The sequence below is a fragment of the Zingiber officinale genome, chromosome 5B (genome assembly GCF_018446385.1).
Source record: "Zingiber officinale cultivar Zhangliang chromosome 5B, Zo_v1.1, whole genome shotgun sequence".
NCBI classification, from domain to species: Eukaryota; Viridiplantae; Streptophyta; class Magnoliopsida; order Zingiberales; family Zingiberaceae; genus Zingiber; species Zingiber officinale.
In genome coordinates this window covers 80620115-80644914 of record NC_055995.1, presented here as the reverse complement: position 1 = coordinate 80644914, position 24800 = coordinate 80620115, and the positions used below count along the sequence as shown (strand labels likewise).

The following is a 24800-nucleotide window of genomic DNA, read 5'->3' as shown; positions in this document are numbered from 1 at the left end:
TATGGCAAATTCTTGTATTAAGGCTATGTTATTTTTTGGAATTGTGCGATGCATGTATACTTTATTTGCTAGTTCTACAAAAACGTGGAAGATTTTTCAAGTTCATATTCATCACAACAACAAGATGGGAAAGTCATGTTAATAGTATCAAGCCATAATAACTCAGCAAAATAAGTTAAGAGAAGTTTTATATGAATTATCAAAAGTTAGTGAAGATGCTAAGATTAGGAGTAAGGATGAATCTTTAGCAACACATGAACTTGAAAATTTTAAATTTTTGTTGGGCACGACTATATGACGTAACATTTTGAAAAAAAATTGAATTGATTGGCAAAAAGTTGCAATTTAAAAATATGCAAATTGACATTGCAATAAAGATTTTGAGAGGATTGATTTCTTATTTTGAAAGATATAGGGAGGAAGGTTTCCAATCTGCTATGACATTAGCAAAAGAGATTGCATCTAAAATGAAAATTGATCCTATTTTTTCTCAAAAACGTACAACTCGTAGCAAAAAATAATTTGATAAAAATTGTCATGAAGAGATTTTACAATCTGCTGATGAATCTTTTAGGATTAATTATTTTTTATTGTCGTTGATATTGCTATTTCATCTTTAAAAAAGTAGATTTGAATAATTAGAAATCTTTGAAAACATCTTTGATTTTTTATTCAATCCTAAAATGGATGATAATATATTACATGAGTGTTGTGATAATCTTCAATTTACTCTAAAATATAATGACTAAGTCTGATATTGATGTTGATGATTTATTTTCTAAATTGCAAGTGCTACAAATGTGTTTACCAATAGAAACAAAGTTAGCTTTTGAAGTTCTTGAGTTTGTAAAAATCTTATATTGTTTTCCTAATATCTTCATTGCTTATCGAGTTTTGTTAACTATACCAATTACTATAGCAAGAAGTTTTTCTAAACTAAAATTGATGAAATCGCACTTGCATTCAACTATGTCTCAAGAAAGATTAAATGGTTTATCAATTTTATGCATTGAAAATGAAGTGTTACAAAAACTTGATTTAGAAGACCTTATTGTTGTGTTTGATTCTCAAAATGCTAAAGGTCTTGATTTTTTTTAATGATTATTTGATACTTTTTTTTATTTGTAGGTACTGTACTTTTTGGAAAAACTTGAAAATATATTTTGTATGATGCTATATTTTTTTAGAGAATTTTGATAAATATATTTAAATGGAGTTTATCATATTTTAAATAATATATATTATTTTTTAAGCTTTTCTATTAAACTCTATTCAAATTGTATATTAGTAAAATAAAATCCTAAATGGTCTCTTTTTCTCTTTCCACCAAGGACCCCCAAAAGCCAAAATCGACCCTGCATATAACTACTCTATCTATAGATACTAGACCCACTACAATATATAATAGTGAATATAATATTTTTATAGCAACTACTTAATAACTTTTACAACCATATAATAGCTATTTATTTAACTATTACAATTATTTTAAAATAATTTTGATCAATTTAAATTTATTTTATTGGAGTTTAAATAATTTTAACCATGTAGATAAATAACATTTTGATATAATAGTGCTCATGATTTAAAATTTAGGTTTTAAAATTTATGGTTTACAATTTAACTACAATTGTATAACATCTAAGTAGCTTTACCATTGTTTTAAAATGTTTTTATTAATTTAAAAGGATTTTGATAAAAATTAAATATCTAACTATTCGAATCAATTAATTCTCAAAATGACAACTCAGTCTCACAAAAATAATACATCAGCTAGCAAGATAAATCTAAGAAGTGTCGATAAATCCTAACGACCCAGTATCACAAGTGATTCGAATATTATAATTGTATGATATACCCTATGAGAGATTTGAACCCTCATTATATAAGAGCTCGTCTTTTTTTTTTTTTTTTTTTTACCTGTTACCATCGCATTATACCAGGGATGTATAATAAAAAGTATTTTAATATAATAATATTTTATATATAATAATATTTTGATTTAAATGAAATAGCCATGCCAACTGCTCGATGGTACCAAATAAACTAATACGACAATACTAAAATAAAAAATATTATAACTGCAAAACATCTATAAGATACCTTTCTAATTAAATAGGCATATTATATATCTGTAGAATGAAATCTTAAAGAAAACAATGTCATAATCAACTTACAATCTTACAAACAACTCTGCAGATCAAAGGACCAATAATTGAGCTAAATATTGTTGGTAAAAAATTTAAAAAAAAAAACTTTAAATTATATAAATAATCAAAAGGATATTTTTTCCAAAAAAAACAAATCAAAAGAACACCCAATGGATAAAGAGTTTTTTTTTTAAAATAAAATAAAATAATTTGATTAATTTAAAAATATTTTGATAAAATTTAAATAGTTTTAACTAAATTGATAAAGATTTTTTTGTATGATATATTTTAAGAAAGATTTTAACTCTCATTGTATGAAAATTTATCCTACTTCTTACCATTAGATCCTGTTACACGAGACATGATAAAGATTATTTTAATATAATAAGACTTGATATATAATAATTTTAATTAAAATAAAATAATAAATTTTACCCTGAGTAGTAGTTATTATAAGTTATAACAACTACCAAATAACTCACAACAATAATAAAATAATAGATATTATGAATACAAAAAATCATCACCTTTTAATTTGTTTTAATTTTTATTTTGAAAAAAAAAAAACATCCCTCTGGCAATTTACACAATTTGAAACATTCTTTTACAATCGAGTATCCTTAAAACTTAAGATTCAGTGTTGCAAAGCTGCCACTCTCTAAAACACAGCAATTGTACTGAATGTTAGAATCCATGGGCTCTAATTATTATTATTAATTACTACAAATTGACTTGTACTAGTTTGGTACACACTCTCATTTCATTGAATTATGAAACAATCGAACTTTACAAAGATTCAGAAAACCACTTGATCAGTCGATCACACAGGGTCAATGAGACAGCCTAAATTGCCTTCGAAACCTTCGATACCAGAATATATTACAGGAACTACACTTCCAGACACTGCGATGGCACAATCTTTAAATCGGAGGAGCGTTTCCAATGGATTTGTTTTCCACCTCCAAAACAGAACGCAATGCGAGGATTATATGTAGATCGGCTTGACATCGTTGGCGCCAAAACTCGAACCGCAAGTTGGACACTTGCGCTGACGGTTGCTAATTGTTCTTTGAATGCACTGATAGCAGAACAAATGGTAGCATTTCGCTATCACGACCTGTTAGCATGACAAAAGCTTAAGAACCAGTTTACCAGAAGGAAAAGCCCTCAATTCTGATTCTTGAAATTGGTTTACCTCCTTTTGCCGATCGAGGCAGATACTGCACTTGAGGATTCCACGATATTCTTTTACTTCTTGCTGAAGTTTCTCCAGGACAGAACCCTTGGTTTGTACCCTGAGATAGGCAGCTTTCCTTGTCATGTCGTCTAAACTTTCCACGATCCTCTTCTTGTTGAACCTGAACACCCAGCGAGATTAGATAGGCTATCGACTGGATCTAAAATTGTTTACATGCAGTTCATTACCTCTCTTTCTCTATTTCTATCAGCAAATTTGCTACCTCCAGTCGGCTTCCCTCGACCTTGTTTTGGACGAGATCGAGTAATTGTCTTGATTTTTGGGCCTCCATCTGTATCTCCAATAGCCTTTTCATTGTGTGCTCAAAAGCAGCTCTACTTTGTCGAGCATCCTCGGCGAGTTTTCCAACTTGCTCTGACCATATCTTCAACTGTTCATCCATTTTAGAAACTCTCAGGTCGTATGAATCCATCAACAGTTTTGCCTCTTGTAGCTTCCTGTTCGTAATTTGTATTTCCAAGCGAAGAGCTTCCTGCACTTGCTTCTCTTTCGTGCCCTCCATCACAAGCTAGACAAAAATCGTAAAATTAAGTGGACCAAAGAATAGTTAGCAGACTTGGATCAGTAGTAAAAAATTGGAAATGCTGATATATCATAAAATGAAATCTATGATCCAGCACATTGCAGATCGATGTCATTGTCAGCTGTCGACCTACAGGTTTTCACCCTTTTTCTCAAAGCCAATCTTAGAGATGTTAATTAGAGGCATCAAGTGTATTACAATATCGACCCACATTACTCGTAAACCCCAAATCAAAGATCTCCCCACCTTGCGTGCCAAAATTCATCAAAAACATAGAAATCATCCACCGAAAACACGAGGCTAATGCACTCTAAGAAAATAATAATCAGCAAACATAATTTCTAACCATGAAAGAAAAGTAAAACAGAACAATGTTAGTTACTTTGATGTTGTAGTCATCTCTCTCTATAATTTGCTGCAACAGATGTTGATTTTGAGTTTGCATGTCGACATATGATTGCCCGATACACTGCAGCAAACAGGCCAAAGTTGGTAAGCATTTTCTTGCATGGAATTTGGAAGTATTGTTAGATCTTTTTAAAGGAAAGAATAACCTCAATTTCAGATAAATATGTTCTTCCTTCCTCGTGTTTTGATGTCAGAATCTCTGACAATTTAGACAAATCTCTGCATAAAAAATTGTCGAACATTCATCAAAAAAGATAAATATTTGACGCAGCAACAGCTGCATTGCATGCATTTATGGAAAGATAAATATTCAGGTACCAATATTTACAACCAATAGTTGCCAATAAAAAAATGTAGAAGTGAAAGATAAGAATTATATTTTAGTATCATATGAGTATCATAATATTTATGGAAAGAATGTAAAAAAAAAACCTGGTACTTAAATCTTTCCTACAATTTGTGTATTAGATATTGAAAGATCTGTGTTTAGTTAATTGACTAGATATTATGCAAGTAACACAAAACAAGTTACCTCTCGCATGTCTCCAACTTCTGCCTCAATTCATCGATCTCAGCTTCGGCAGAGGTTAGCCTCTTTTGAGATGTTGCTTCAGCTTCAATGGCCGCCTTAACACGCAACTCTAAGTTGTGTTCATCAAGAGATGATTTGAGGGTATGGACGTGAGCCCATGCCTTGTATTCATTGTCTTTGGATACTATGAGATCTCTACATTAGAGAAAGATGACACAATAAAATTACTGTTGCTACTTTTATAGAACTTAATGATGAGAGGAAACAATAATTTGCTCCATCCAATCCAATAATAACCAATATTGTCTGAAGATATCACAAAAGAAAGGGGGAATATCTCAGCTGACAAACATGTGCATTACCAAACACAAATGGCATACACTTCAGAATAAAACGGTACAAGTCGCTAATGGGACTCTTACACCTTCCATACAAAAGATTCAACTCTTCTAACAATAAGATCTATTGGTGCACTTTGAACATGGCCATGCCATCTCAACCAATTTTCACTCATTTTATCTATTGAAGATACTCTTTTTGGAGTTACATTAGCATGTATTCTCACCAAAATATATTATTAGACCATGTGTAAGAACGAAGCAGGATATTGAGACAATCAAACTACGACATAGATTTAGATTGCAGGACATCACAAGGGTAAAGGAAGAAAAACCTGGAATCGGTGGATTCACGTCTATACATCTCTATGAAAAGTTTCAACTCGTGATTATTATCTCTCAAATCTTGAACCTGTATCAGGCATAAACAAGCAATTATTAAACATGCAAATTTAGCAAATAAATATAATTACAAAGAAAAAGACCAAATCTCTAAATCCTTGCATAATTTGATGGATCAGGAAAAACAAGACAACATATCATGAAGAAATAGGTTATTCAAGAAATGCATCAGAAGTAACTCATAGATTGCATTTGAATGGGCACACATGTACATTCAAAAAATTATAAGGAACATTGCATACATAATTGTCCAAAAATGTATATAGGCACTTTGATTGAGTGTGACTTTATTAACCCTTCATACCATTTTTGATTCATCATCTTTCCATACAGATTTTGATTTAATTCTGTCTTGACTATTGCAATTTAGTAACTACAATTAAGAAAGTTCTAACTGGTGTGAAATAAAAAATGTGTTTTGTTCTTTTTTTGTTTCAAGGAGATTGGTTGAAAGATTTACTTTTAAGTCAAATTTTCTCATAGACCTTGCACTCAAACTTATCCCACAGTTTTTTTATACTGTATTTTAGGAGGGGAAAACAAACTGGTGTATTAGTAACATAACATCATTCTTTTCTTAACAAAAATTACAGTTAATTTCTTCTTTTGTTAGGTGATCCTCATTTTACTAATTACCCTCCAATATTAAGTATAGATATCTCAACTTGGACAAATCCCTATCACATTTTCCAGTTAGTATCAAAATTAAAAAGAGATTAGGCAGAGACACGGATCCAGTTCATCAATTCTATCGAGAGCTCATATTAGTAACAAAATTAGATTCAAACCAATACTAATCTTACAGTTGTATGCAGCTGCTTTATTTCAGAAAGTTGATGAGAAGATGTACCGAATAAAGTTTTAATCTCGTTCTCCTGCAATGAATAACATATCCTTCTTGATAATTTGATGCATAAAAAAATGAAGGTATTGACATTGATAAGTTGTTACCTTCCTATGCAGCAAACTAGAAAGAGATTGCACTTCTGCTCTCAGAGAATGAAGATCTACAGTAGCTTCCTTTTTTTGATCAATTTCACTTTGCATGATCTCCATGCTTTTAGGCAGTGAAGCAGCAAGTGCCTTGAAGTCTTGAATTATCTCCTCCCTACCTGGGAATAACAAACCATATAATGTTCTTTCATACCTAAAATGAAGTAAGATTGAGCAACTGGACCAAATACTTGATTCTCTCGTGGCTGCTTCAAGTTTGGTCTCTAACATAACCCTTTCATCAGCCAATTTCTGCAGAATCTGCTGTAGCTCAGCAATTCTGGATTCAGAAAGGAAAGAGATTGTCCTACCAACATCAGCAATCTCGTGTTTCAAATTCACCTCCTTTTCCCACCAAATGAAGCTGTCTTTTTCAACCTGTAATAAATATGTTGCACCAAATCTCAAAAGGCTAAAAATGTGAAATGGAATACCAAAACTAACCATACAAACTACCGACCAGTTATCACCTGCAATTTCTCAAGTGAAACCCGGCACTGATCCATTTCTTCCTTTGATGTATTCAGGCGATCGCTCAGACACACAAAAGCCTTAGATGAAGATATCTTCTTGAAATCCATCAAAGCATTCTGAAATTTATTATTTCAGAAATACATGATAGCCTTATAATTTACAAAAAATATAATCAAATACAAAGAAAACCAACCCGCGTATCAGCTAGTTTCTTTAGAATCTCAATTCTGTCTTCATGCAGTCTCTTTATGTCCTCTAACCGGCTAGAAACCAGACCCTGATAAAAATTCCAGCACAAATGAAACAATCAATAATAGGCCTGTTGAGCAATATGCAGATAAGAAAAGCAAAGTTGGATATCTACCATCAATTCTTTGAGGGAAGATTCCATGTGTTGCATATCCTTTTCAGCATCCTTCACTTTATCTCCAGCAACTTGTTTGTTTCCAAAATTAGGGAAAAGGAAATAGGAACTTTGGGTTGTGCCTTTATGCAACTTCAGCTTTGATATTCTACAATTGTTTTCTTCCAACTCCGCAACTGTACTGGCCAACTCCTCTTCATAAAGGTTTCAAAAAGGAGCATGTCAACATCAAAAGAGTAAGGGCATGAAGTACAGATGCATACATTTGTGACAAAAGTCAGATAGGACTGCTTGTAAGTTCATAGAGGTATCACAGGCAAATTCAACATCAGAAATCCTTTTCCTTAAATTCAAATTATAAGATGCAAAAAAATTTGGAAGGAACTTCAACACCTTCTAGAAGGGTACCTGCTAGTCGTTTGCATTCAGCCTTATTTTTCAAATCAATATCTTGGTGGTTTAGGAGATCATCTGTCACCGATCTATGTTTTAAATGAAGATCACCAACAGCCACTAGAAAGTTCCTGACCTCTACCTCAAGGTTTTGAATAACCTTCAGCAATTTCCTGCTGGGTTCTGCAACAAACCAAAAAAAGTATTGAAAGAGAAATACATCAAGCACAGCTCTGAAGCTCAATCAGAACTACAAAATCGGCAAAACACTGAATGGAAGAGGTTGATACCATCTTCAGGTAGAGTTGCAAGGCAAGCACTAGAAAATGCCTCATTCACATGCCACACATCATTGAGCAAGCTTATAAGATTCTTCAAGATGCTTTTGGTCATCGAAGCTTCTGTTTGTGTATCATCTTGGTTAGATGTAGGAGATGCATCCTCTGAACATTCGGTTGCACCTGTTTCCAGGAGTCTCCTCAAGAAATCCTCTTCTATGGAGAAGGATGATCCACCTGAGAATAATATATTATGGAAAAGTTTTTAAAAATCTTCAAACTTAATTAATAAATAGAGGAAAAGCTGGCATTTGAAAAAAATTTCCCCACTGAAACCAAAAGGAAAGTTTATACCTAGATTTGTAGCACAATCACAATTTTCATTCAGAAAACTGCCTAAATTGTGGACAAGAATTCCCAAATAAAAACATATTCCACCCTAAGATGTACTTACAATTTGAAATCTAGATTGAATGATTACATCTTGCTTAACTCACAAAAAGAAGCAGCAGAAAAAATCAATAAACTAAACAAGATACTTCGGTAGAGTTTCTTTTGAACAGATATCAACTAAACATAGAATAATCAAAGAGGGAGTTCCACAGGCCAACTACAACAGGAAAGATGCCTAGTCACCAATGGATTCATGTAGCCCAACTCACATAGTTGGGACAAATATGGCTTGATGATGATGACAAATCGAGACTGCCACATTTAGTAAGAAGACATATAAGATCTCTACAGTGTTTCATACTCATTAGTTAAAAACTCAAAACATATGTTTTTGTATACCTGCTGATAATAGTGTTTTTCTTTTACATGCCTAACTTGTTAGTGAGATTTTCTGCTCATAAAGGTGTTCTTTCACATTCCTCAGTGAGATTTTCTTAATTTTAATTTTAATTTTTCATGTTTGCCCTTCTCGTTTGCCTATCTTCCATTAAACAACAAAGCAATTTTTTGCTACGTAAATAACTAGTTCACAAAGATTGAACCAGCAAATAAATTATACAGATTCACATCACATTTTGACGAACAATATAGAAGTATCTGAGATTCTATTTCTTTGAAGATAGATGTTCAAAGAATTAAGCTAAGGTCGTATTTATTAGGAAAGAAATAGCTTAATTGAGTCATGTATGTGTTAAGTGGGTGCCCATCTGACCAAACCTGACCCAACAAGCCAAAGCTTTAACTCGGTTGGCTAATTCAATATGAAAATACCTGTGTATGTTGTGGCACAAAATGCACAGCAAAAGCCTACTATTGTATTTCATAGCTTTGGGTAAAAAAAAAGAACACATATAGTTTGAGTGAAAGAAACAGATTACATATGCTCTTAACAACACACAGTATACACCAACACAAAAAGACCAGTTAGTTGAGTGTTGAGTTTGAAGAAATTAGAAGTGAAAAACAAGGTGCAAGACAACAAAGGATATGAACTGACCCCAAGTACTTCTTCTAACTTGGACATCCAAATGAATGCACAAGATAATTTTTTCTATGCTAGAAACAACTTCCTATTCAATTATTCCTGTTGATTAATCAAAGCATTAGTTCTTCCCCAACATACTTCTAACACAATGACTTCTCATGAATCAAGAAGCATAAAGCATATGCAGTGAACAAAATTGCTCTCGTCAAACCTATACATTGCCTAAGTTAACATAATATACATCCTACCAAAATCTCACCGTTAGACAAATGAGAGCATTTCAAGTGAATAGCACTTGTAGATCCACTTGTTGAGGCAGAAAGTGAGTCCAGGTCACTGAGAAGCTGGTAAAAAGACAACCAAATTATTATCAAATGATTCAAACCAGCATTGTTATTCTGGAACTTTCGTAACCAACCATCTAAAAGAAAGCCAACTAACCGTCTCCCAGTTATTATTGACCAAAAGTAACATGTCTTCATGTGTCTTTTGTTTCTCTTTGATCTGATGAAATTTATTCTCAAGAGTAAGATACTCAAATTTCTGAGCTTCTAATTGTTCAGAGAGCTTCTGATTCTTGTATCTCAACACAGCAACATCAAGCTACATAAAATAAATCATTGTGAATAAGTTTAAGAGACAAATCAAAATCCCATGCAATTCTTACCACCCTGTGATGTTGTAAGAGCCTTACAAGAAAATAAAAAATAAACCTTATCTTTTAATATGAAATTAAAACACAGAGAGAGATCAACAAAACAACACATCAGTCTACTACCACTATTAAAAATATATATATAAACATTGGGCAGTCAATAACTAGTTTAATCAAGATCATGTGGTTTCAAACTATATCAGTCAGAGTTATAAATGAGTCGTTAAAAAAATTCCTCAAGGAACATATATCACTTCTGTATTTCAAGGCCAAGGAAATGCTTATCAGAGTCATTTCACTCCAGAAATGAGAAGGGGATTAAATGACTTCAACTTTCTAGTCTGTTTATACTCGCATATATTTGATCCCTCTTTATTAGTTCTAACTGATACTTTCAAGAACAGTAGATTGAGTTGGCAATTGATCAATGATAAAAATGACTATCAAATATGACACAGAATCTTAATCAAGAACAAAAAGTTGGCACAATTGGCTTACTACAGCCCGCAATCTGAAGAAAAATAAAAGAGAAGAAAATAATATGGATTAAGTCATTTCCCCAGTGAAAACAGGCTACATTATTCAATAAATGAACTAATCTACGCTTGATTGAAATATAAAAAAAAATGACAAAGAACTATGAAGCGCAGTGATGGCACCTTCTTGTCCTCAGAACGAGGTGAAAAAGGCTGCTTCTTGGTGGTACCAGCGCTAGTGGGAGAAATGGGACTGAAATACCGTCGCTTTCTCACTGGCTCCCCAGTGCTTCCCATGACCCGAACAACTAGCAACGAGAAACCCTAGGAAGCAGCTCCGCACTCACATACATACACCGCGCACACTATCTCTTCAAGTCCCAGCAAAATCAATCAATTAACAGACAGCACAAGAGGGCCTTCCTCGACCAAAACTATCAGATCGAACCCGAACCGACGGATCGGACAGCCATCAAACAAAGGGGGGAAATAAGCAGGGAAACGAACTAGGGCGAGGAGAAGGAACCGGAGCCCGGGACCTTCCGCTCAAAGACGCGATCTTTCGATGCGGGCGGGAGGCCACCGGATCTAGGAGGCGGAAAAGTAGGAATCGGCGGAGTCTCAGGAGGAGAGACGAAAGGGAGGCGAACAGGAGGAAGGAAAATCATTAAACTTCGACTCCGATGACGAGAGCAGGGAGCTAGACGGCGATTATTTGCAAGCAATAGGGGCATTTTCGTCTTTTTCATTATACCATTTCTAGTTTTGGCTAAAATATACCAAAGAATTAGATATTTGCTAAAAATATACCGATAAATTATATTGAGTAATAGCAGTTCATTTCCATTAATGGATAGGATTTGGATATCATCAAATTAGATTCAGCATACTTTTATCTAGTTGGATTTTTGTATTATCCCAAAAAGAAATAAATTAAATTTTATTTTATTTTATATTTGAAAGTTAATTGTTTTTTTTATTTTATTAATTAAATTTTTGTAACGGCCCTCTTTGACCCGTTTCCCCATTTTCGCCGGGCTCGGCTCCTGCCATAAACCCTAATCAAGTCCTCCTCTCTCCCTCGCAGGCGATTCCTCTTCGAATGGCTACTGCGAGCTGCTTGAGATCCTTGCGCTGCTGCATTCCTGTCGCTTCCCTTCGATCGCTCGGTGTCAGATCGAGATCTGCTGCACTATCTGCTTGCTTGGCCGCCGAGCAGCGGCGCCGTGCCCGATCCGCCGCGTTTCATCGCTCGCTAGGTCAGTTCTCCGGTTGGTGCGGGATTAACATTTCTGTGTGTGCATCAATTGAAGTTTTTTATTTTCCCTTTTGGGTGGTATGTGACGCAGACTTCCTCTGGAATTGGGAAGCTGCGGAGGGTCGCTGTTCCCGTTGCACAGCACGGTAGCGGCAGCGAGGCTGATGTCGCGTCTTAGCACGACGTCCTGCGGTGACCGGGCTCTCTCACAGGGTATACTCTAGTGTAGTTCTATTACTCTAATCTGTGCGTTGCTTTCCTTCGATTGTCTACTTGCTTTTCATCCCATTGAAAATTCTTGGATGCAAGTTTAGCTGAAACTTCTGGATTTTACTATGTTTTGTCCAGAAATTTTGAAGTTCACTTTTCCGTTCTTGTCAACGTTTGAGCTGATAGATTATGATAACTCGACTTGGAATTTCCTTTAGCATTTTACGTTTCAAACTGTATTAGGGAATAATCATGTGACTGTTTGTTTCAGTGATCTGCTATCTTCAGAATCAAATAGTATGAATTATGCTAATCAAAATGTAAGAGTGTCGAGTAAAATTGTTCAATTTTCTTCCATAAGACATCTCTGAACAGCCTCTTCTTAATTTGATGTATGGGATGCTAATTCTATGCCTCATCTGAACTGTTGTAGAGTCGTGCTCTATGCTTTTTTAACATGTAAACAAGTTAACAATTCATCTCACATATTTCATCTTCCCCTGCACTTGTGTTTATTGCATCTTCTAAATACTGTTATCTGGAATTCATTTGCATGTGAAATTTGAACCAGCTTTCGTGATGATACTTGATGTAGGTTGGTTAGAGAAAAATGGAAGCAAAGGATTGGCAAGCGCTACTTCATACATAAATATTTATATGAATGTTCTTGAATCTGAACATTTGATACAAAATGCTTAGAATGCTTAGCCACTGATATCATCTTAACACACACACACACACACAATTTCATCTTGTGTCAGTATACAGTTGTATGTCATGTTTACATTATAAATTGCTCATCTTTTGATTTTTGATATCTAAAACTAGCATATTGAGTTAACATTATTTAGTGTATTAAATCTTATCATACACTCCAATCTCTTCAAAATTATGTTAGGTGAAGTATTATCAGTGATTAAATGGCTAATTTAGTAGGAAGGAGGTCCTAACATAATGTTGCTTGGATGGGCAAGCTAATCTTTGCTGCGAAATAACATGATCCAGTTCTCAGGATCTTGTTGTACTTGTGAAAACTATTCAAATTTACTACAATCGTTTTGATCTCATAGATTTTCTTCTCTGACTTTTCATCCTTTTCACATAAACGAACTATGCAGTAAACTGGAAACTATCCTCTTCGTAGCTTGTTCTAATCAGTTGATTAACCTAAACAGTCTTTTCAGGCTTATAAATAGTATAAGAATTAAAAATTAATATCTACGAGTAAGCTATTATTATTTTTTTGTTTTGAAAGGTAATCACTTGATGTCTACAAAGTGTGAGACTTGTATTTGGATTTTGTGAAACATCCTCTCAATACAGGGTACAATGTTCTCAAAAAGACTCCGATTATGTGCATCCCAGATAAATCATAGAAGATACAGCTAGATATCGCGTCTTGGTGCGCCATTCGTTCCCTTTGTAGTGATGCTGAAATATGTAAACCAATCTGCTCATACTAGTGATTTCAAATATGATGTCCAACCATCTCTTGACTTTATCAAAAAGAGACCTAGCAAAAGCACAATTTCATATCTTCGGCATAAGGCGCACATCTTGTTCGGTTCAAAAGGCAATCTATCCACTGTCGTTAGCTTCCTGTGAGCAAGCAACCAAGTTGTGAAATGATGCTTGTGTAGTATGCATGGCTTCCATATCACCGAAAACTAAGGGACTTTGGGGTCGAAAGCACTCATAAGTCAAAGCTGCACCGTTTTGTTCTGCCGCAAACCATTCAATGAGCTTCATGTTCATTGCACTTACTGAAGTAGTTCGCTGCAAAAGAACATGAATCTGAAGTAAACGCTTAATGAGAGGAGAATCCGAAGGTTTTCCGCCAAGGTTAAAATTCCACACGCCGAAGATAGTGGTGATGAACCCATCGCACCCAAAGAGACTCCCTCCAGTTTTGAATGTTCCATAGGATTTGGCATAGGATAGTCGTATCCCATGCTTGCAAATCATGTAACCCATAACCTCCTTCTTTGGTTAGACATATGGTTGCCCAAGAGATTGGTGGATGTTTTGTTGACCATATAAAAGATTGAGAAAGACCATAAATCTTGTCAATCACCCCACTAGGCATTGGAAGAATAGACAACTAAAAACATTCAACTCCTTGAAGCACCGATCATACTAATTCCAATCGACCAACATGTGACAAGGTGTGCTTTGACCAAGAGGTTAGCTTCTTTATGATTGCCTCAAGAAGTGCCTATAATTTGCAATCATAGTGTGTCCATAGCTAATGGAATACTAGGATAGCGGAAGGGAAAGGACCCCTGATTGGTAATATGGAGTAGTTGCTCACGCATTTATTCATCAACTCCGACCACATACATGTTAGATTTTAGTGAGTTCGCCCTAAGCCTTGCCTTGTCACCAAAATCCGTTAAGCAACCTATGATAAGGTTCAAAGTAGAGACATCCGCCCTTGCAAATAACAATAGATTGTCGGCATACGCTAGGTGTGTGAGTTCTACCTCAGCACACATAGGATGATAATGAAAAGCATCCAGCCTTGAAACTTCTTTCATAGAGCACGAGAAAACCTCCAAACATAATCCAAACAATAAAGGGGAGAGAGGATCACCTTATATCAAACCTCTTCCACCACTAAAGAAGTCATATACGTTGAGACTAATAAAATAGGAGACCGTAGTTATACATTCATATATTCATCCACAAAATTGTTGGGGAAACTCGTAACCTACAAGTGCAGACATAAGAAAACCCCAATCAATCGTATCAAAAGCCTTTTGGAGATCAACATTAATCATGCACCTTAGGGAAATTATGTTACAAGCATATTTCTGTTAGGGTCGATTTGTAGCTAGAGGGGGGTGAATAGCTCGTCGCGCTTCGTTTGCTTGCTTTGTGATGGTGATATGCAGCGGAAAGAACTCGAAACAAGATTCACAACGCTAACACGTAGATTTACTTGGTATCCACCTCAAGAAGAGGTGACTAATTCAAGGATTCACACACGACGCACTCTTCATTATGAAAAACACTCATTCTCGGTAACTACTGAAGGCGAAGAAGCCTTATACAATCTCTCAATACAACAAGAAGAAAAGAAGAAGCAAACACAAAGAAAATCTTACAAGATTTTACACAAATGAAACCTTAGCTAGCTTCTTCTACTTGTGTGAAACGCCTCTTGAGACCTTGGAAGTGCAGCAACACTTTGCTTCAAGAAACTTCAAGAATTGGTGTAAACCTATGAGAAATGATCGCAAGAAGTAGAGAAGAAAGCTCTATCGAATCGCTGCGAGGAAGAAGGCTTTTGTGCGCTTTCCTTCGCAACAGTCATATCCCAATCAATTGACCAATCGATTAGGGAGGCTTGAATCGATCGACTGATCGATTCAGAACGCTTCTGTGCTCTGCTGGAAACTGCCTTAATCGATTGACCGATCGATTCAGGCTTTCTGCGATCGCGCGAGAAAACCAGCCCCCAATCGATCGACCGATCGATTGGCAGTGCCCAATTGATCGGCTGATCGATTAGGTAGCATTCTATGCTCGCGATTTTGCTTCCATCAATCGATTGGGCCAACCTTCAATCATAGCCCACCTTCAATCGATCGGCTGATCGATTGAATCACAGTTCAATTGATCGGCTGATCGATTGACCTTCTTTTGACTTGCTTAACTCAAGTCTAAGGTTCTCAAACCCAACATCCAGTCAATCATGACCTGTTGGGACTTCTTCATGCCTAGCATCCGGTCAACCTTAATCTGCTGAGACTTCTTCACTAAGTGTCCGGTCAATCCTTTGACCTACTTGGACTTTTCTCCTCGTGCCAAGTGTCCGGTCAACCTTGACCCACTTGGACATACTGTCTCGTGTCAAGTGTCCGGTCTTTCATGACCCGCTTGGACTTCCTTTCATCAGATGTTCGGTCTCCCTTGGTCCATCTAGATTTCCTTGTGCCAAGTATCTGATCAATCCTTTGACCTACTTGGACTTCCCAACACCAGGTGTCCGGTCAACCTTGACCCAGCTGGATTTCCACGTATCTGGCTTCACTCACCAGGTCTTTGTATCTATCTAGGTTCACTCACTAGGACTTTCCATCTGTCTGGCTTCACTTACCAAGACTTTTCCACTACCTGGCTTCACTTACCAGGACTTTCATCTAACTTCACTCATTAGGATTTTTCCACTGCCCGGCTTCACTCATCGGGACTTTTACCTATCTAACTTCACTCACTAGGTCTTTCACCTGTCTAACTTCCAGTTAAGACTTTCTCAGTCAAGTATCCGGTCAAATATTTGACCTACTTGATTCTTCTTCACATATAATTGATCAGTCCTAGACCAAAGGAGAATTGTATCAACAATTCCCCCAATTGGACGATTGCTCCTACAATCTCCATATATTATCAAACATCGAAACCCAAATATCGAGACTCAAACTTGAGCCTACTCAAGCTTAGTCAACCTGGTCAACCTTGACCCACGGGATATTACACCAACAATCTCCCCTTTTTGATGTTTGACAATACCTTCAAGTTAGGCTAGTCCCGCCTCAACTTCTCCTTCATGCCAAATCATGAATGAGGGTTTCCTTCATTCTCCCTCTTTCTTAGTAATGAAGGTCTAACTTAAACCCTACATTCTCCCCCTTTGGCACATATTAAAAACTCTCCCTCTAAAGAGTTACTCATACGTTGTTCATAACTTCACTCGTTATTTACAACACCACAATAAAGGTCTCATACCCTTCATTTTGTCCAATGCTCAACCTTAAGCATTAACCACTTTACAATGCTCATCCTAGAGCATTCATCATTCCAACAATGAAAGTCTCATATCCTTCATTGTACCCAATGCTCACCCTTAAGCATTGATCCACTTCATAATGCTCATACTAGAGCATCTATAACTTAACAATAAAGATATCCACTCTCCATTGTGTTTCAATGTTCAACCTTGAGCATTTACTCTAACGAAGGTTAACCACCTTCCATGATGTTTGAAAAAGATTTTCATGTCCTTAAAGAGTAACTCCCCCTAAAGACATGCTCCAAACATTTATCATTGCACCAACAATGACTTGGAATCCCTAAACCTTTAGGAAACCCAAAAACTTGAAGTTTTAAGGTTTAAAAGATTCAATATGGAGACCAACCTCATCCTAAACTTCAATCTAGTGTTCCTTAACCAATTCTCCTTGTTTTCATCATAAAAATCACCCTTAAATGTATATAAATATATTCCAATGTGCTAGGAGTGGTTAAAGGGACTAAAAATGGCTTAAAATGCTGAAATCAGACTTTTCCAGTCAAAATCAACCTTTTTAATCGATTGGGTTGGGACTCAATCGATTGTCACTTGCTCAATCGATCCATTGATTGATTCAGCGAGGTTTTGTTCGCAGAAAATGCCTCTAAATCGATTGTCCGATCGATCCAGGCATGAATGAATCGATCGGCTGATCGATTGAATCTCTGATTTCCTGAAATTCAATTTCAGCGAAATTCAGAAATATCCTAAAAATTCTACAAAATTCTAAAAATCATGAAACTTCTAGTAGACATTATTTAGGATATATACTATCATGGAAAAATAATTAATATACACCTTATTTTCAAAGATTGACACAAAATTGAAAACTTGTGAAAACTTCAATGTTTCTTCCAAGTTTGTATCTAACTTTTCAATGATGATTACTATTAAAAGATAGTCTTCACCAAGGTTTTCCAAAGTATATTTAAAATGATTTTCAAAACTAATTTCCAATCATGTTCTTTGGGTTCAATGCACATGACTTGTACATTAGTTTTCCTAATGATTGGAGTATAAATAACTATGTGTTTTGATGAAACTAAAACTCAAATAGATGCACTAAGTCAACATCTTGAGTCTCGTTCATCATCCTAGCATCTCACTTGTATCTAATGTGTACTAAAACACATACAAGTTACCTTATAGTCTTTGTGAGATGTAAATTTTGATTTTGCCCTAATCTAGGGATCATGTATATTTATCTAAGCATTTTAGGAATTATGAATATTCACCTAGGAAGTCACTTGTTAGTAAATGTCATTGTCCTTAATTATAAAGAAATTAAAATGATGCATGATGAGTTATGACATACATCAAAAAGAATAATTTTCAAAAGAAAATGTACTATTACTACATGATGTATGTATGACATGACATGGTATTTTTGTTTGTTTTTCATAATAAGCATGAATGCAAAATATAATGTCATGGTATATGATAAGCAAACAAAGCATGACAATTTAACATAAATAAAATATACCTATATATTCTATCTAAGTTTCCTTAATCCTTAGCTAAACCTAAAATTGTTTCTAGAGACGATGAGTTGTGGAAGAGCACACTGATGGACGAGAAGGATGATGTACACAACGCTTTCGAGGGACGAGAAGTCGAGGAGGAAAACTGCTTGAGGAGAAGGTCAGAGTTGCGGGTGAGCTCAATTCGGGAAGGCCAGAATATCACCCAAGCGATCGGATGAGAAAGCGGTCAACTTCAGAATTGATTGTGTCTAGGCGCCCAGACTCCAAGAGCCCGGACCAGGTCCAGGTGCCTAGACTATTCTACCATGTCAATGAGTCGTTGCAGTGAAGAGGATCAGCACGAAGTCCACGTCAACCGACTTCAGGGGCCTAGACCTGTCCAAGCGCTCAGGAAGCGAAGATTCGTTGAAAGGAAGCCGTTGTAGAGTGGATCAAGGCGATGAGGTTTAGGCGCCCGAACCAAGACTAAGCGCTTGGGAGGTGTCACGTCAGCCAACGGTTAACTTCGACCAGTGAGTTATAAATAGAGCTCTAGTACTCCAAGTCTAATATAACACACTTTGTACTCGATTTTCATTTTTGTTTTTAAGTCTGCGCTTTTAACGATTGTAAGAAGCTACTTCGCCCTCTTTAAAGGAGATCTTTAGTGGAACGTTCATTGTCTTAGATTAGCAACCACCCTATTGCAAACCAAGTAAAATCAGAGTCTCTTCTTACTTTACTTTTGTTTATGTTAATTATCTTTTTGTTCAATTAATGTGTGTCTTTGCTAAGTTCAATAGTAAGAGAAAAATTCTAACTTTTATTGTAGGGTTATTCATCTCCCCAGCTGGCCTACCAAAACGTTCACTTCTAACTGTTATTGTGTGCACTTATGTGCCAAGACACTCCTTATATATTTTATGGATAATTATTTCATAAAGATAATTATTTATCATTAATTATTCACTTTTTTTTACGTATATGATTAATGATAAAGTTTCACAAATTAATGGATATATTAATCTGAAAACAGTCCTTGATCGGATAGATATTTAGAAGGGACATGGATATCTAGATCAACGCTGAGTATAACTAGGTCAAGATAGACCAAGAGATGGATATTCAAGTTGTACTTGGAGGAGCCTTGAGTTTAGAGATACACTGGACACAATCCGTTTAAGAGAAGACCACATATTAAGCATCATTAGTCATTTCTCTTATGAACGAGCGTAATTGATCTTTTGACTTGAGACATTCATTTATTCTATGCATGGAGTTATGTGCTTTGACGTCTTTAAAAGTAGTCTTTAATCGGATTGTAATTAATACGTTAGTTGGGTGTATAGCAAAGCGTAGAGAGAATAGTGTTGAGTCAATAGAGGATTCATCGCTCTCTTAGATTAGGAGTTAACATCCTAGCCGCTCGATAGAGATATTAGTGACTCAAAATCCAAAGTCATGGGAGGAATGATTTATCATAGAGAAGTCTATTATATCTTGAAAATCAAGTAAAATAATTAATTTCGAAATAATGCATAATGTACCGAATTAATTGGGATGTAGGCTTAGATAAAAAGATTGAATTACACATGGTGGTTTATAGTTTATGACTGATATTAATTTTATCACGTTGAGTGGTTAAAAACTATTGCTAGACGGTTACTTTAGTCTGTGTATAGATTTACATTGCCTTCTGTATAAAATCTAGAGGGTTGCATGCATAGCACGTAGACACGAACATTATTTATAATTGATTATTTTAGTGAATACTAAAATTAATTAATTGATTATTTCAGAATATGAATTAATTAGATTATTAATTAATTCTGAAATATCGGAAGCTGGTCGAGATCAAGATCAAATATGGATTTATTTGATCCAAAGAAAATAATTTGAATCGTCATAATCATGATGATTAATGGAGAATTCGAAGAGTCATTATAATGATAATTAATGGAGATTTCGAAAAGTAATCATAATGATGATTAATAGAGAAGTCGAAAAGTCATCATAATGATGATTAATGAAGAATATGAAAAAGCATGTCTCTTTATATTCCTTAGAGGCTATAAGTAGTCATTCTTGACAGATTCAATAGCAGAATTCCTTCTCTCCATTTCTCTCTCGTCGACCTCTTATTTGTTTTCTTTTATCGGAAGAGATCGGTAGTGTTTTAAAGGCTTTGTTAATACAAGAAGTTAGCACCTAATGGATCGTGTCAAGTTCATGATCTAGTGTGTGTAGATATCGCTAGAGGAGTTATACGTGGGGCTTTTATTTATCTGTGGTATCATTCATATCTATCGACTACTAAGTTATGTTTTTTATATTATTTTATATAAAATTATATGTACCACAATAAAATTCATTATTTATATGTTTCCGCTGTGCTCTGATCTCAACACTAACTTATCAGAATTCAAAGGGTGTTCCACAGCCCCCGGTTTTACCAACTGCACCATGACTAATTCGATTAGCTCGGGCTTCTCCATGTGTGGCTGGACCATGTGCTTGTGGGGGGAACTTGTGGACGCCCACTATTTCTTGAACGAACTCTACCTCTCGCAGATGGGAGCATCTACCATCTGCATTTCCTAAACCCGAAATTGTACTCCATGTGGTATTGTATATTCTATCTTTTATGTGGGTGAATTTTTTACCAAATCCGTGAAGGGTATATTATGACCATGTTCGTCACTACACCATTGTGGGATGTAGCCAATATACAAAATTTGTGCCGGAATCAAGAGAAATGGAACCTAAATATAATATTTAATGCAATTCTACTTTAACAAACAAAAAAGGAAATTTACTGAGGCACTAAGCAAGGGTAAAACAGAATAAGCAGATTCTCTATCATGACTATTAAACATTGGGTGTTTTGAAAAGATAATGAAACTGTATCAAGGATGACAACTGATTCTTGGCTTGGATCACAAAATTAAACTAATTAGAAAGATTATAGATTGTAGCATGACTTGATTCTCGCAATATAGCTTAATGGTTGATTCTATCATGACTATTTGATGTATTATGCTTCAGTCATCTTCTATGTTTTCGAACAAAATCAAAAAGTTGGTTTGCTATGTTTTTCTACAAATTTGTCTTGTACAAGTTTTGGCTATCAATGAAGGGATAAGATTTGTGCAACCAATTTCAGTTTATTAGGATAAACATAACTTAACTATGCTGATGGTTAAACTAATAGTTTCTCCTTAATGCTTATAGTCCAACTCTTCTGATTAATATTGACATGTACATGATTCATCCAGAGATGGGCCTTTCAGTGAGAAGGTGATCTTCAAGGCTGACCTGATCGTTCGAGTGCTCCTAATTTGGTAGCAAGCTCTCGTTCCCCTCGTTCCTCAAGGTCTCTCAACTTTTGATGAACTTTGGTAACTGCATTGATATTTTTGTAGCCACTTATTTAAATTACTCAGTTTTGGACAAATTTCAGTATGAATACAGAAAGAAAATGTCAACGATTGGTGTTTTTTTTTTCTTCTGTTGCTGATGAAACACCATCCATTCTCACTGAATCAAAAGCATAAAATGCTCATGATTGCTAAATTAAGCCACAGTTCAAACGGAAAATCATATACAGTAGTTGCATTCTTTTGACTTTACATTATTTAACTGCTGCATTCGTTTGACTTCATGAAGCTCGTTGATGTTTGTCAACGATGGGTGTGAATGTTGACTTCTAACGCATCGTAGTTCGCAATTGGAGGACAATCAGTGAGCAACGCCGGAGAGCTTATTCCACACCGTCATGGCCAGCCAACTGGACTCTGAACTCAAGGTAGTGTCTCCGCCTCTCCTCGAGTTCCTTCATTATTTCCTTCTTGCTGAAGTCACGCTTCACTGAAACCAAGTATCTATCAAAGCGAGAGAAAAAGGAATTACGGAGAGTAAAAGTGATTGATTGATTGATTTGCGTTTCCTTCGCTGGCAGGCCACCTGACGACGACCACGTGCCGGTGGACCCGGCGCGAAGCGAACGAGCACTTTCCCTGCTCCTGTCGGTAGCGGCCACCGGCACGCGGCGAGGAAGCAAAGGCAACCGCCACGTGCTCCGCTTCGGATGAAAGTTCCCCAGCTAACTGTTCACTAATTCGCTGCGGCCGACAACGATTGCGGTTACTTCACTGCGGTTCAGCCAAGTCTGACCCCGGGTTAAGGTCATCACGTGCAGGCAGGCGATCATGGAGGAGTGGCGCACGAGCCGGCACGTGATTCGATGCCCTCCCCTTCCCTCCACCTCGGGATCCCATCCGGCCTCACGTGATTGGATGCCCTCACCTTGTCAGCTTCCCCGCCTTATCCGACGGTTCGCGACCCCCACTCCACGACGTCGAATAAAAAACGAGGAGCACGCGAACCGCTGCCCGTACGAGGGCCCGGAATCCGACCTGGCGGCTCTCGGCTCGTCCGCTTCCGCGGGGTCCAGCCAGTACGGCTCTACCGCGTGAGAGTGAGTGCGAATCGCCGTCCGGTCGCTGTCCTTGAACCGGCCGATCCGGAAAGAACCGGATCCCTGAACCATCGATCGCGCAGCTGTATCCAGCCGTGAAAAAAAAAAACCCCGAAGATGAGGTGGTCCCCATGGCGTCCGACACCACACATGCATGTCTCACTGGCCGTGGCCTCCGCCCACTCCCCAACCATGCTTCTCATCGTCTGACACGCTGCGCTGCGTCGGACGAGAAACAGCAAATCCCGACGACGCTCCTCCGTATCGGCGGCGGTAACTGCTCCTCTGACATCACGTAAGAGTGAAGAAAAGAAACGTGAGTTACGGCGGGATAAGTTTTGTTGTACTGGGCCAATGATCTCCATGCATGGAATAAAACGCCACGTGGCGAAAAGACACGCACTGCACAGGCAACCCCGGTTCTCAGCTCCACAAAGGACTCGAAAAAGAGAGGAAGAAGAAGATGAATGGATGGATGATCATGGATGATGGAGAGGAGAGAGAGAGAGGGGGGCAGAAGTAGCTGCTACTTCAACGGCTTCATGCATGCCGCCATTATTAATATTATTATTGTTGCTGCTGCTCCCATCATGTCTCCTTCTCCATTATTTGTATGGCAAAGTTGATCCTCCTCTCCAATTGACCCATATCTCTCCCTCTCTCTCGAAGTTCAGTTCCGTGGTCATGGCTAAGGAATGGGAGATGATGGATTTCACAATGGGGGTGGGGATGGCGTCTGCTCCGCCTGCTGCACCGTTTACAGCTGCTGCTGCTGCTTCGCCGGCGGCGACGTACCTCTACGGCTCAATTCCTCCCATCGTCGATGAGCTCCTTGACTTGTCGCCGCAGCAGCACGAGGATTGTTTTCCCTCGATGGAGGGTGTTGCACCGGGAGGAGCGACGCCGTACTTCTCTGAGTTCAAACCTCTGCAGGGGCCTAAGTCTTCCTCTTCGTCCTTTGATCTTTACATTCCGGTGAGTGATCGTCGGTGCGGTTGAACTTCTAGAATTTTGGGTGTGATTTGGGCAGAGTACTGATGAGGAGGTTTAATGGTTGATTGTGTAGCAATGCGAGGAGGCGGCGGAGCTGGAATGGCTGTCGAAGTTTGTGGATGACTCCTTCTCCGACGTGCCTTACTGTAATTCTGGCCTGGGGGCAGTCATCGCGCCAGCCACTAAGCGGGAGGCGACGACGCCGAGTAGGGCGGACCACTCGACCTCTGTTTCGGCCGTGTGGTCGTCGTTGGTGGCCCCGGTGACTATGCAGAACGCGTCGCCGCCGTCCCCGTCGTCCTCCTCGTCGTCTGAGTTCGCGGAAAAAGCTGGCGGCGCTGAGAGTGCAGGGAAGGGAGGGAAGGGGAAGAAGGGCGGCGGCGGCGTGAACGTACGTCGCTGCACGCACTGCGCGTCGGAGAAGACGCCGCAGTGGCGGACGGGGCCGCTGGGGCCCAAGACGCTGTGCAACGCGTGTGGGGTACGGTTCAAATCCGGCCGCCTCGTGCCGGAGTACCGCCCGGCGGCCAGCCCCACCTTCGTGCTCACCCAACACTCCAACTCGCACCGCAAGGTCATGGAGCTCCGCCGCCAGAAGGAGATGCTCGTGGTCGGCGGCCTCCGCCAGGAGGGCGATGCCGCCTCCGCCGCGGCCATCTCAGAGCTCCTCCTCGGCGATTACGGGGTCTGCTGAGCGCCGCCTCCGCTCAAAGGCAGCGATTGTCGGTAGCAAATTCCCCCCTCTCCTCCCCTCCCCTTCCATTAGTTAGTTATTTTAATCCAAAACTAAAAACAAGCAAGAAATTCTATTCCGTTTCTCAACGAATTGTGCTCCGCCAATTTATTCTCATTGGATTAATCTCGACGTCGTAGATTCTCCGGAAAAGTTGGATTTTAAATTTTTTTTTTTTTTTTTTTTCAA

General features: G+C 37.6%; 2 protein-coding genes across 3 annotated transcripts; one reads left to right on the top strand and one right to left on the bottom strand.

Moving 5' to 3' along the window:
- Positions 1–2700: 2700 nt before the first annotated feature.
- LOC121984671 (E3 ubiquitin-protein ligase BRE1-like 1) lies at positions 2701–11374 on the bottom strand. Of its 2 annotated transcripts, XM_042537738.1 has the most exons (18): positions 10866–11374; positions 9993–10154; positions 9811–9895; positions 8126–8350; positions 7851–8018; positions 7443–7636; positions 7272–7355; positions 7075–7194; positions 6796–6982; positions 6563–6723; positions 6415–6486; positions 5545–5621; positions 4872–5066; positions 4486–4558; positions 4314–4400; positions 3576–3916; positions 3346–3508; positions 2701–3267 (listed from the first exon to the last, which is right to left on the bottom strand). In XM_042537738.1, exons 1-18 carry the CDS (start codon positions 10977–10979, stop codon positions 3136–3138), a joined length of 2640 nt encoding a protein of 879 aa, XP_042393672.1. In that variant the 5' UTR covers positions 10980–11374; the 3' UTR covers positions 2701–3135. The 2 variants fall into 2 exon arrangements, with proteins under 2 accessions (XP_042393672.1, XP_042393673.1); XM_042537739.1 differs by lacking the exons at positions 9811–9895; positions 9993–10154 and having other exon boundaries at positions 10866–10970.
- A 320-nt stretch (positions 11375–11694) lies between these two features.
- LOC121984670 (GATA transcription factor 4-like) lies at positions 11695–24700 on the top strand. The gene is made up of 6 exons (XM_042537737.1): positions 11695–11941; positions 12032–12153; positions 21684–21781; positions 22075–22213; positions 22367–23860; positions 23952–24700. The coding sequence occupies exons 5-6, from the start codon at positions 23432–23434 to the stop codon at positions 24570–24572; spliced, it is 1050 nt and encodes a 349-aa protein (XP_042393671.1). The 5' UTR covers positions 11695–11941; positions 12032–12153; positions 21684–21781; positions 22075–22213; positions 22367–23431; the 3' UTR covers positions 24573–24700.
- Positions 24701–24800: the final 100 nt, after the last annotated feature.

Excerpts from the sequence above, each read along its gene's own strand:
- LOC121984671 (XM_042537738.1), bottom strand. The coding sequence starts at position 10,979 with ATGGGAAGCACTGGGGAGCCAGTGAGAAAGCGACGGTATTTCAGTCCC. Across the intron at positions 10,155-10,865 it reads CTCGTTCTGAGGACAAGAAG|CTTGATGTTGCTGTGTTGAG; the intron begins GTGCCATCACTG and ends TATTTTATGTAG. Across the intron at positions 3,509-3,575 it reads ATAGAAATAGAGAAAGAGAG|GTTCAACAAGAAGAGGATCG; the intron begins GTAATGAACTGC and ends CTGGGTGTTCAG.
- LOC121984670 (XM_042537737.1), top strand. The coding sequence starts at position 23,432 with ATGCCGCCATTATTAATATTATTATTGTTGCTGCTGCTCCCATCATGT. Across the intron at positions 23,861-23,951 it reads CCTTTGATCTTTACATTCCG|CAATGCGAGGAGGCGGCGGA; the intron begins GTGAGTGATCGT and ends TTGATTGTGTAG.